The 13,225-nt window shown below is 38.6% G+C and overlaps 1 protein-coding gene across 3 annotated transcripts; it reads right to left on the bottom strand.

The window, feature by feature from the left end:
* Positions 1–483: 483 nt before the first annotated feature.
* Positions 484–12,982, bottom strand: LOC110619403 (citrate synthase, mitochondrial). Of its 3 annotated transcripts, XM_021762829.2 has the most exons (21): positions 12,584–12,982; positions 12,422–12,498; positions 12,273–12,326; positions 11,774–11,815; positions 11,600–11,665; positions 11,390–11,455; positions 11,131–11,244; positions 10,982–11,045; positions 10,893–10,907; positions 10,609–10,691; positions 4,356–4,405; positions 4,201–4,278; positions 3,738–3,866; positions 3,545–3,587; positions 3,286–3,372; positions 2,022–2,123; positions 1,524–1,631; positions 1,372–1,422; positions 1,109–1,182; positions 954–1,005; positions 484–872 (listed from the first exon to the last, which is right to left on the bottom strand). In XM_021762829.2, the coding sequence occupies exons 2-21, from the start codon at positions 12,470–12,472 to the stop codon at positions 777–779; spliced, it is 1,425 nt and encodes a 474-aa protein (XP_021618521.1). In that variant the 5' UTR covers positions 12,473–12,498; positions 12,584–12,982; the 3' UTR covers positions 484–776. The 3 variants fall into 3 exon arrangements, with proteins under 3 accessions (XP_021618521.1, XP_021618522.1, XP_021618523.1); XM_021762830.2 differs by lacking the exon at positions 10,893–10,907; XM_021762831.2 differs by lacking the exons at positions 12,273–12,326; positions 12,422–12,498; positions 12,584–12,982 and adding an exon at positions 12,015–12,161.
* Between the last annotated feature and the right edge of the window lie 243 nt (positions 12,983–13,225).

Genomic DNA, 13,225 nt, shown 5'->3' with positions numbered 1-13,225 from the left:
GGGTTTGGCTCTCCTCCCATTTGGTTGAGATGTAAATATTATTTTGATGTTTTGCGTGGCAGATCTAGTTTTTATTGAGTGGGAGTTCTTTTGAAGATATGCGGCTCCCTTGTTATTTTTCCTTGTTTGGCTCTGGTTTCCAGGTGTGGTTCTTCTGGGTGTGAAGGAGTTTTTGGACACGCATGAGCAAAATCTGTTCTTCAGACGCTCATCGATGGTTTCTGGGTTTCTCTCCTTTGTCCTCTATCAGTGTCTTAAACCTTCGACAGTTAACAAAGGGAGATTGCTTTCAGAGATTCAGAAGTTCTTTACTAGGGAAGGTTACCTCCGAGGAGGTTACCGACTTCCTCAATGGATTTCCGGTCCTTTAAATCTAAAAGAGTGGGGTTATGACAAATGCATCGAGTGCCACAACAATATGAGCTGCCACATTAAATAATTAACAAAGTCAAAACATTGCATGCCTCAAAAATATTTGACAGATTGGGCAGAAGATGCATCTCGGCACTTTTATTCAAATGGTCCCAAAACATGCTGAATTCGTGTTCTTTCAGCTAAATTTAATGCGACAGTTTTTATGTATCAACTACATAATAATAGGGATTCAGCCTAAGTTTATAACTTTGAAAAAAGTAAAAGTTGTGAAAGAAAAAATTGCCAGTGTTAAAAATGATCTCCAAGTAGTTTGACTCCACAAGTGCAGCTCGCAACTTTACACCACTCCATCCATTGCAAAACCCATGTTTTTGAGTGATTATTCGTATGTATAAATCCATTTAAGATGATGCTTTCTTGCAGTAATTCTCAAGCCATGCCGTAGTAACACTTTTTGGCCTCTCAAGTGGCAACCCAAGAGCTCGGTCCCATATTAGCTGAACCAGTAAAAAACATAACTCAGACAAATTCATGTCAATTAGCAAACAATAGAAAAGGAAAACAATAGCGCAACAAACCTGCGAGCAAATGCCAATACTCCTTGATACACCAAAAAGAACCGTGAAGTACCTGTCCACGAACAATTTTGATGAATGTTCTCTAGAATCTTACTAGAAAAGTGGCTATAGCATATATAGTATTATTTCAATGATTGTGAGATGGTACACGATACCTAGCTTCAGTTAAACCATAGTAGTTCAGCAATACCCCACTGTGAGCATCAACATTGGGCCAGGGGTTTTTAACCTACAAGATTCCGAAAAGCCACAACAAAATCTGGTTTAGAACCCACTTAAAATTCAATGGAGAAGGCCTCTGGGGTGAAGGGTGTAGTTGCACTTGGAGCTACAAATGACTTGCATCCTTGGAGTCTCAGTGACACAAGCATAACTATTCAAAATGGCTTTTGGAAAGCAAAAAAATAAACCTGCTTACCTTGCCTAGCTCAGTAAGGATTGGAGGCACAACTTCATAAAGCTTAGAAACCTGTCAAAAGTCAAAAGTACATTAGGTCATTGAGGAATTATCCATAAAAATAACCAAATAGCAGCACCATTGGTGCTGTGTATTCAGAGCATGGTAACAACCAGCTGGAACAATGGATCATTAGGTAAATGCTTCAATGCAAACTCCCTCTGGCATGTGTATCTTGGATCAGTTCTACGTAAAACTCCATGACCAAATCCAGGAACAACCTGTGAATTAGGGAGGAAGACAAAACAAAAGAATTAAACACAACGAAATGATGAATACAGCAAAATCCAAACTAAGCTTCAGAATAACTTAATTTTAAGATGTATTGACGATCCAATATAAAAGAACATTAAGAAAAAACATTCAGGAATTAAAAAACATGATTAACGTAGAAAGAAAGAGCTTGGGTGGGTACAGAACTCAAAAGCAGTCAACAATCTAAAACAACAATGTTTCTTTCTCTACATTTTTTGAGTGGGCAGGAAGGAAGGAGAGGATGAAGAGCAATACTGAGATGCAATAAGCAAGAATAGAAGATTCATTAATACCATCACAGGAAACAGTTCAACAAACTAAACCTTTAATTCAGTGTCAATAAAGCAGTAAATTACCTTTCCACTATTTAATGTTTTCCAGACGTAGTCTTTCAATTGTTCTGTGGTTAAATTCTCCCCACACTCCTCCACCACAGATTTAATCCAAAGCAGAACTTCCTATAATCAAAATATTGTGGAAATTAAGATAATAAATAATAACAATCATCTATAAATAGAATAAAAGCAATGCTATTGCTACATTCGAGAGCAGCTTGGAACAGAAAAATAATGAAAATAGGCAAGGCAAAGCCAAAACTGGAAGGGGTGAAAAAAGAACACATAGTAGGTCTAAAAGCCCAACAACTTTAAGCAGAGGTCAATTTATTTTCACTTGTAAACTTGTTCATGTACTAGTTGCTGCTGTGAAAGGAAAAAGGGAACCTGGTGCACATTTACCACCAATCTTATATTTATAGAAGGATGGATGATTAGTCTCCTTGTTATTAGGGGTGTAATCGAATCGAGCCGAAGCTCAGGCTTGTTTATTAAAAAAATTTATAAGTTCGAGCTCGACTCGAGCTCTAATATTTAGTTCGAACTCGACTCAAAAATTAAATACTATAATTGAGCTCGATTCGAGTTCGACTCATGAAAAGTTTGTTTAAACTAATAACGAAACTAATTCAAGCTCAAATTCGAAAGCTCGATTAAAAAGCTCATTTAAACTAATAACGAGCCTAATTCAAGCTCGAACTCGAAAACTCGATTAAAAAACTCGTTAATAAAACTTAATTAATTTAAATTTTTAAATATTAAAATTTTAAACTAAAAGATCAAAAGAGACTTTAATAAAATTAAATGTAATTTAATTAAAGTCTATTGTAACCAAATTCTTAATTTAAATACAATAGAAAGTGAAATCTTTATTTATAGAGAAGGTTTACCTCTTCATTTCTATAAGTTTCCGACGTGGGATAGGGGATATTGTTTCAGTAACCTTCAATACCTCTTAACGAGTCTGTTCACGAGCCTCTTAATGAGTCAGCTCGCGAACCTTAACGAGCCGAATACTATTAAGCTCAAGTTTGGTTCGTTTAATAAATGAGCCTAAAAATTAAGCTCGAGTTTGGCTCATTTAGAAATCGAATCGAGTCCGATCGAGTTTTTATTGAGCCGAGTCTCGAATAGCTCATGAATAGTTAAGTTCATTTACAGCCCTACTTGTTATATTAACAAATGACAAATCTGTTTTCCAGAACAAACAAAAAGCACACAAACACAGAGATGAAGAAACAAAGGGTGGTTACTCGATCAGTTGTTGCAGCAAAAGATGTGATACCTGATTGGCCAAGCCATGGAGTGGTCCAGCCAAACCATTCAATGCAGCTGCAAATGAAAGATAAGGATCCGAAAGTGAACTAGCAACCTGAACAGTACAACATTGATTTCAGAAGAGGATATAAGCAAGCATTCAACTAAATGAAATCTCCACTATACCCCACCATTTCCCATAAGAAAAATAATGGAATTTCTTTCTATGGATTAAACTAGCAGAAATTGTAGGAGTATGTTAAGAATTCTAATTTTCTTCAACTTACCAGGTGGCCAGTATGAGCACTGACATTGCCACCTTCATGATCACTGCAACAGATCATCAAGAAACAAAAAGAGAAGGATACATGAGGAAATTTTCTCTCTGTACTATACATTGGTTGTAAAACTAGTAATATCCTGCAGTTCAGTATCAGCTTGCAATAATTTGTTTCTTTGAAGAGAATAGTATAGACCAACCTATGGATTGTAACATAAAGCCTCATAAGCTCTTGCATCTGGGGGCTATCAAATCCTAACATACGTGAAAAGTTTCCACCATAATCCAAAGAGTCATCCAGCGGAATAATTTTCCCATCTTTGTATATCCTGTCATAAATAATTTCATGATACAAGGCAGTTTAAGTAATAATCAGATATGAACCCAGCAACTGTCCAAACTTAAAAGATTAGCAAACAGAAACATGCATAAGAGAGAGAGAGAGAGAGAGAGAGAGAGAGATGCTGATGCATAACGATGACTATCAACATAGCTGCTTATTGAAAAATGCAAGATGTAAAGCAGCTTGAATTATGAAGACTTAACAGAATACTGTGCACTAGCCTTTATTTGAAGGACAGATTTTCATAACCCCACATTCTGCCTAAGGGTACAATCAGGTTAAACATATTGGGTTCAATATTGTATAAAGTGCTTACTAACCTCCGATACACATATGAAGCTACTATTGGCACACGGGCAATCAGATTGAGAGAGTCCTCATACGTAGGCTCCCAGTACCTAAAAGTATCATTATGTTATGACGCTGACATTGCAAGTAGAATGTTTTGTTACCAAACCATCCTTAGAAAACTTACTTTGCTTTGGGAATCCCTTTCTCATATGCTTTCTGAAATTCACTTTGAACCTAACAGACACCAACAAGAAATTGAAATTGTTCTCACATCTGTGTTAAAAAAAAAAAAAGGGATAACAAGGCCAACCACTATCTTTAATATGTTATAACAGAGCACCCAACCACTATCTTTTAACATGTTATAACAGAGCACCTTGAATTTTACTACATGCACACAGCAATCTATAGAGGGAGGAGCTTAGTCATCTCCAAAAAAGCAAAAATCCACTTAGTTATAGTTTCTTTGTAATTGGGTGACTTTGCAATAACAGAATTACTGATGATTTTTGCTGCCAACTTATAACAGGTCTTAAATATGAATGTGACAGAGCCTTTAAGGAACTAACTTGCAGAAATAGGTATAACAAAGAAAATTGTGGTATTTCTGATAGCTGAAATACTCTAACTTCCCCTTCTTGACAGATCACTCAAAGAATTCCCTCTCTCTGAAATTCCCTGCCCAGCATAAGCTGAAGAAAACGAAAATACCGCACACCCATTCTCTCTCCTCTCCTATGATATATACTCATTACACTAATGATTGCTCCTTTTCTCTCCCTGCCATCTGTCCTGTCCTTTCCCTTTATTTCCGCTGCTGTAACGACCTCCTATACTACTGGAATATCTCTGCGGTGCTTACGATCCCTTTTAATTTTCTTCTAGAATAGACCTTCATTTGTCCCAGCCCATCTGTGGCTACAGGACAACCCAATTGCAGACAATCTCTATCAATACTTCCTTCGTTGACTTTGGCCTTGTCCTCAAGGTCATAATTTGGAAATTGATTCTGGAATTCTTCAAGTTCAACCCAAGTAGCTTCTTCTTCAGAAAATCCCTTCCATTGCACAAGGACTTGCTGTTTTGCCCCAGCCCCTTCCTTCAATTCCCGAAATTGGAGTATTGCGAAAGGCTCGAAAGGTAGATTTTCAGATTTGAAATCCTGTGGAATCTGGACTGATGCCAAGCTGTCTCCTATTGCTTTCTTGAGTAAAGAGACATGAAAAACAGGATGCACCCTAGCTCCTTCTCGTAGTTGTAGTTTTTTCGACATATTGCTTTCTTGTGTTGGAGTGTGATGCATTCGGCAAGGGGCTCGGTGCTGTGTTGATGCAACTTCTGCTGTAAATTAATATGTCGAAAAAAAAAAAAAAAAAACAGAACACAACGACGGAGCAAGGGCCTGAATACTTCATTCATGGTGGCTTGAAACGTGGCTGGGGCGTTTATTAAACCGAATGGCATTACCAAGAATTCGTAACGCCCTGTGTGAGTTCGAAAAGCAGTCTTTGGCACATCACTTTCCTTCACTCTAATCTGATGGTAGCCCAAGTGCAAATCTATTTTCGAAAAATACTTCACTCCATGTAATTCATCTAACATCTCTTGAATCACTGGAATCGGGTACTTATCAGGCACTGTGGCTTTGTTAAGTGCTCTGTAGTCTACGCAAAATCTCCAACTACCATCTTTCTTTTTCACCAGTAGGACAGGACTCGAAAAGGGACTGCAGCTTGGCCTGATAATTCCTGCACTCAACATTTCTGCCACCATCTTTTCGATTTCATCTTTTTGCCAGTGACTATATCGCTACGGTTTCACACTAATGAGGGCTAAACCCGGGTGGAGCGGAATTGCGAGGTCAATGGCTCTTCTAGGAGGGAGCCCTGTTGCTTTGGTGAACACCCTCTGAAAGTGCTCAATTAGGAATTGTAATTGTTCCTTTTGCTCTGTACTTAGTTCTAATTCTATCCCGTGGAATAGCTCCATTTTCTCAGAAGCCCAGATCACCACATAAAACTCTACTTCTGTTAACTTCTATAATGCTGATATTGAAATTATGGCCCTTGTTGATGACGGATCTCCTTGAAGCTTTACTCGGGTACCCTGGTGCAAAAATTCCGTAGTCATTCGACGCCAATTTACTTCCACATTCCTCAACTTCTCCAACCATGCAACTCCCAATATCATATCAACCCCACTGATAGAGCATAATTTAGTCCATTTTATATTAATATTATTGATAAATATTTACATGATTTCTGCCTAATTTAGTGCTTTTAATATTATTTTGCAGAAAATGGTGGAAAAGGACAATTTGGAGAAAATCCCCCTAAAACTGTCTTATTGGAGCAAAGAATGAGGAAAGGATTTTGAAGCGTAAATATTCAAGTTTCTGGGCCCACTTATGGATCAGCCCATTCTCGCAAATGGCCCATCCCTGCCAAAGCACAATCTTAATGCACATGGGACACATTCACATGGCCACCACTTCATCACACATTCAAATGGCCTCCTTCATTTGCACATGGGCCCGCTCACCAATTCCCGCACATGCACCGTGGACCATACTCCCACTCCAACAATTCACGCATGGCCCACCTCAACTCCAAAGCTTGACATTCCCGCCAGTCACTTCGCATGGGCCCGCGCTTCACTGTTCAGCGCAACATGGACCAATTCACCATGGACCAAAGCAAGGCTCAACTCACGCACGCATGGGCAGAGACCAAACACTCCACCAATTCACGCGGACATGGCCCGCGCCTCACCAAGCCATCTACACACGTGGGCAGCCAATTAGGGCGACTCCTCCAGCTCTATTTAAAGAGCTCTTCAGTGGACGGACAGGCACAATTCCAATCTCTCCAATTTTCGGCAAATTCCGCAGGGAGGCAGATTCCTTTCAATTTCGGTTCTTTTCTTTTCCTTTTAATTTTCTGTTTTTAATTCAGCCAATGAGTGGCTGATTTCTTTAATTCTAGTTGAGGATTGGTTGAAACTAAGGTTGTTTAATGGGTTGTGAGATCTGAACATAAATTATTGTCTTTGGTTTTGTTCAATATTTATGCAATTGATGCTTTAATTACATGATTACTTTGTTGTTCTGATCAAATTGGCCACTTGATTTTAATTGCAAAGTTAATTGATTGTTAGTTGGGATTATTTTTAGTCCGTAATTGCTGGAAATATTCTGACCTTAGAACACTTGGGATAAAACCCAAGAAAATTGCATGATCTAGCGTTATCTCCATTCGTTTGGGTAGCTAGGATTGGATCTCTCTATTTCTTTATGCAATTGACAATTGTTTTGATGCCTATGGCCCAAGGACGTTCCTTGACAATTTGTTAATTAGTAATTAATTAAAGGACGTTCCCTAATTAATTTAATCATAAGGAGAGACATGGTAGTGAGAAGCGTCTTCCACCCCCATAACTAATCTATTGAACCAATCAAGATAATCTAAGTTTCAATGATCAACCCAAACAACCAAAGTGGATCCGTATCTTCAACTAGGCTTCTCTCATATTGATTTCCTCTTTTATTTTAATTATTTGCTTTCTATTATTACTCTCATTATTAGTTACTACAATCAATCTCAAACCCCCCCATTTTACTTTTATTGCAATTTATTTTTATTCTGCTTCCAGTTTATCTCATTTGATCCCACTTTGAGTCTTTTATCTCATCTTTAATTTATTATTGTTTCAGTTCATTTTATTGGTCTTGTTGAGAAAAATAAATAGGTAATCAATTCTCTGTGGATTCGATCCTTTCACCACTATCTGCAGTTGTAAAATTGTTGATAACCAGGAAGGTTATTTTTGACCGGCTTCGACAACCGCGAGTCACCCACCCAGTGGAAACACATAGCAATCTTCCTGGATTTCAAAACTACCCATTGAAATCTGCAATTTCGAACACAAACCTGAAGTTTCTATTCTTCTGCCATCTCCCAATCGGACTCCAAAAGTAGTGGTTGGAGTGACAGGTAGTTGTAATAGGATTGCCACTCTATCAGCTACAAAATTGTGGCTCGCCCCACTATCGATCATGATAACTAGAGGTTGCCCTTTAACCTTGCCGTGAATCTTCATGGTACGAGCCCCAGAAATGCCTCCTACAGAATACAATGGTAGCTCTAGTTGGGCCAGATGCCCCTCCACTTCTATCGCATCTCCCATTTGTTCTTCAACATCCCCTTCTGGTTCAGCTTCGTCTTCCCCTACAGTGAGAGCTCGCAGCATCTTGTTTGGGCACTCATGCATGGGGTGATATGGTTGACGACAACGATAGCACAATCCCTTTGCTCTCAATTCAACGAATTGTTGATGTGAGTACCCCGATTCTTCATAAATCCCTCGTCGATCCCTTTTCCTGCGATTGGGGCAAAGTCAAACGTTGGGTTTTCTAGACTGTTAGGGCTCGATCGAGTGGCTTGGGCTCTTTAGACGGACTTGGGTTTGACTGGGCCTTACATGGGTTTAACTCAGCAGCTCGTGAGAACACCGTAGGTGTAATTAGCCCCAGCCCATGCGTTTTACTGCCCGTGACCCTATTTTCTCCGATGGTTCCCTTCCAATCTCTCTTCTCCGATGTTTGCAAGAGTTCCCTCTCAATCTCTCTTGCTAACTTCATAATTTTGAACAAATCTGTGGTTTCATAGGATCGGATTCGGACCCTTATTTCCAATTTCAAGCCATTTAGGAAATATCCCAAATAGTGTTGGTCTGTGATTCCCGGTACTTGTGACGCGCAAGCTAGGAATTCATTGGAGAAACGTTCCACGGTTCCATCCTGTTTGACTGCTACCAATCTTTCATAAGGGCTTGCATAATCATCTCCCCCATATCTCTGTAGTAGCTCTAGTGATAACCTCTCCCATGACATGGTCAGCGTTCGTTGTTTAACCCATCTCATCCAATGCAACGCCGGCCCTTCCATGCATGCCAAGGCCAAAGCCACTTTCTACTCATCGGTTGTATGGTGTACCGAGAAATATTGGTCAGCCTGTGAAAGCCATCCTACCGGGTCACTACCATCAAAGTTTGGGAGTTCTATTTTTTTTTCTGTCAACTGCGATTCGTCGGACATCATCGTGTGCGAAGGAGTGGTCATTATGGATGACGATGCTGAACCTCTATTGGCAATACCCCCGTGAGTACTTAGAGGGCCCGAAGTCCCACTGTCAGCTTCCTTTCCCTTTATGAGATTAGTCAAGTTTGCCAACATTATTTCAATCCCATCTAACTTTTCCAGTTGTTGCCTATGTTGTAAAAGCTCTAAGGCTACCTGCTTATCCTGTTGTTCCCTTTCTAGATTAAACTTGCGCAAATTTTCTTCCAATGCTGCAACGTTCCTCTCTTACCCGTGAATCCATCCTCGTGTTTGGCATCCGACAGGTCGGACCAATTGATAGAGCCTTTACGGAACTAACTTGCAGAAATAGACATGACAGAGAAAATTGTGGTATTTCTGATAGCTGAAATACTCTAACTTCCCCCTTCTTGACAGATCACTCAAAGAATTCCCTCTCTCTGAAATTCCCTGCCCAGCATATGCTGAAGAAAACGAAAATACCGCACACCCATTCTCTCTCCTCTCCTATGATATATACTCATTACACTAATGATTGCTCCTTTTCTCTCCCTGCCATCTGTCCTGTCCTTTCCCTTCATTTCCGCTGTCGTAACGACCTCCTATACTACTGGAATATCTCTGCGGTGCTTACAATCCCTTTTAATTTTCTTCTAGAATAGACCTTCATTTGTCCCAGCCCATCTGTGGCACAGGACGACCCAATTGCAGACAATCTCTATCAGAATGTTATATTAAGAGAAATAAAGAAAGCTTACATTACCATGCTTAAACCACAACCTATACGTTAACCAAACTGTTATGGTCCCAGGAAGTGGATCGAGCCATAGGATACTAGATGGGGAAGGAGCTCATTAATAGAGCTCTTAACACCTCAAACTCATTGACAAGAGAGTCTTAGGCCTTGTTTGGTTGAGGGTAACTTAACTAAAGAACTTAACACCTCAAACTCGTTGACGAGTGAGTCTTAGATCTCAAATGTGTTTGTAACTGTTCTGCTTATTTTATTGAACTGTGTCCACTCTCATAAAAGCAATAATACAAAGGTTACGCTCTCCGCCGAGGAATTCAATACAATATTCATACCACTCTTCCCTACATTTCAAATTTTTAACCTTAAAGAGTCCCATTAATGCCATGTAATTCATGTGAGCTCTTAAATAGTTACGTTAGTAAAAGCCAAAGCATGAACAATCTCATCATATCAATTATGCCAAGGCATGTATTTACAAAATGTAAATTAAAGAAACATAGAAATGGAAAAAGAAAAAGAAAGAGGAACTGAATCACTCATAAAAATAGATGATTATATATATTATGTTTAGAGTGCCTTCCCTACCTGAAGGGCCATCACACCAGATGCAAACTGAGTCATTGGATGAGCTGTGACAGGTAAAGCATCAATGGCTCTATACACATAATCTGCAGGAACATAAGATATTTCCAATAATAAGACACAAACAAGGATAAAAGTCGTTTGAAGTCAGAGAGAAAAAAACAGGCAAGCCACTTGCATGAACAAAAAGCCTAAAGATTAAATAGGTAAACTCAAAATTGAAATTCTCATGTAATCATTAATATTACAAGATAAACTGAACACCTTTATTGAGAAAGGAGTCATACATTTGATAAGACCAGCTGCAACAAAAAGCATGCCAAGGTAACTACACAATCATGGAACAAATCACGAGCAAGAAACATAAGCTTCAAACCTGGAACAGTGGCACGATCGTGTAATTCCTTTGACAAGGCATTAACCTGTTCTTTGCTTGGCACCTGAAATTAAAAGGAGAAAAACAAGGGCTAAATACTGTAAGAAGGAATCTAGCAAGGATTCTTTTCTCAAACACAAAAACTATACCTTTCCAGTTAAAAGAAGCCAAAGAAGACCCTCAGGTAAAGGTTCTCCACCAGGCTTTGCACCTGGTAGCAATTTTTGGCACTCAGGAATTGACAGCCCCCTAAAGCGAATTCCCTGATAAATGGTAAACCACATTTCAGTTCAACAAGTAATAAAAATTTCCTAGAAGACTATGAACTGGATTTTTTTAAAAAATAAAAAATAAAAAAAGGTAATTCAGGATGTTCTAACTCCAAACAGTGAATAATGAGCATTATACCTCATCTGGATCAAGTAATGAGGTTTCCCACAACAATCCTGTCATTCCTCTCATCCCACCAAGTACCTTCCAAAATTTAATAAAAAGGATATTTCAACAGGAAGTTAAAATATAATGAAAGATTTCAAGACTAACTTTGAGGCCAACAAAATAAATTCAAAATATTGCTTCAGTAATGATCTAGAAAGAGAGAAATGAAAATAAATTCACCATGTCAACAGTAATATTTCCCAGTTGAACTTTTCCATATTCTGTCTTGATTTTCTTGAGGCGCTCCTGGAACCAAATAAAAATGAGAAAGGAAGTAAATTGCTAACAACCACCAAGCAGTCCTACAATCATACTATAAGAAAATAAACATATTAAAAAGCCAGTACTACACACCTGTTGCTCTGGGATCAATTCCTTTAGCTGAGATTGAAGGTCCTACATGTCCAAGGAACAAAAGGCACAAAAGATCTTAAACCACCATCACAAAAACATCAAGAAACAAAAGTATGCTATTAAATACATATATGATATACCAATAAATCTCAATCAAACAAGTTATAACACAATTAAAGTCTGAAAAAAAAATGTCGAACCCAGAGCATTTATTCACTGTACGAAAACATCAAATACTCACGGATCTATCCAACGTGACTACATGCAGCATGTGTCATACTCGCTGTACCATCTATCCAACAGCAAGGACTTAGCTCTAAATCATTCCACATTCAAAACTTATGGCTCCTATCCCCTAGTCCTCGTAACAGCAGTTTTACAAACCTACCTAATACAAACCAGAATGCAACCTCTACGCGCATAAACACACTCCATATGCAATCAAACGTTCTCATGTGTATAGAAGGATAACGAATGCGAATGTGAGAGAGATCATTACAAGATCGGAAGAGCTCTGCATCTGAAGCCATCTCACAGAATTGCTGAGATTAGACTGTTGTCAAATTAAAAGAAAAATTATCGATAATGAAGCAATAACTAACAACTGAGAGAAATAGAAAGAGAGAGAGAGAGAGACAGAGAACTCACAGCACGAGAACGAAGTCGCGAAAGAAGAGACACGCTCCTAAAGAACACCATAGCTTACTCCCTCACAATACAATCACCTGCCATAGCCAAAACCATAAGATATGAATTCACGCAAGCAGATACACAAAGAACCTGATCAAAGAAAGAGTTTAGCAGTTCGACCAGCCAAAGAGTTGATTTGGATCTCAATGAGCAGGGAGCCGAAACGGAAAGCAGCAACTTAGAGAAAGAACGAAATTGCAAGGAAAGGAAGAAGGTGCCGAGTCACAGGAGATTGTTGATTGGAAATTGGCAAGTCTCCTCTTTTGTTGGGCTTTCTATGAATGATGGCCTGGAGGCTGGAGCAACTAGTTAGAGAAGATCGGCGATTAATTGAATTCCATTAGTACCCTTTATTTTTGCATCTAATTTCGAATTGTCTTCTTGGACTTGCCCCGTGGGAATTGGGTAGAATGGAGAAATTGCAGGCGAATGTTGACTCGTCTGCGTGGACCTGCAGGAGGTTCTGATTGTTGACAAGTACTTAACTTTGCGTTCAAAAGTTATAGATTTGTTTTCCTTATTCTTGTTCTTTTTGGGTCTTTTTGTGTTGTGAATGGCAGGCGTTTAATAGTTTGGATAACTTTATGGGAAACCTAAGTAAAATAACTAGAAAAAAATTTTTTCCCACTTTTATGTTTAGATAAAAAGATTAAAAAAGAGAAGAAAAATAAAATCATTACTTTTTAAAAAAAGGATAAATAGAAAAAATTGTTAAAATTATCATATTATTCTCATTATATAATTTTAAATGCTTTTTTACGA

Source organism: Manihot esculenta, chromosome 7 (genome assembly GCF_001659605.2).
Source record: "Manihot esculenta cultivar AM560-2 chromosome 7, M.esculenta_v8, whole genome shotgun sequence".
Lineage (NCBI taxonomy): Eukaryota > Viridiplantae > Streptophyta > Magnoliopsida > Malpighiales > Euphorbiaceae > Manihot > Manihot esculenta.
Note: the sequence above shows the minus strand (reverse complement) of the source record. Positions and strands in the feature narration are given on the sequence as shown.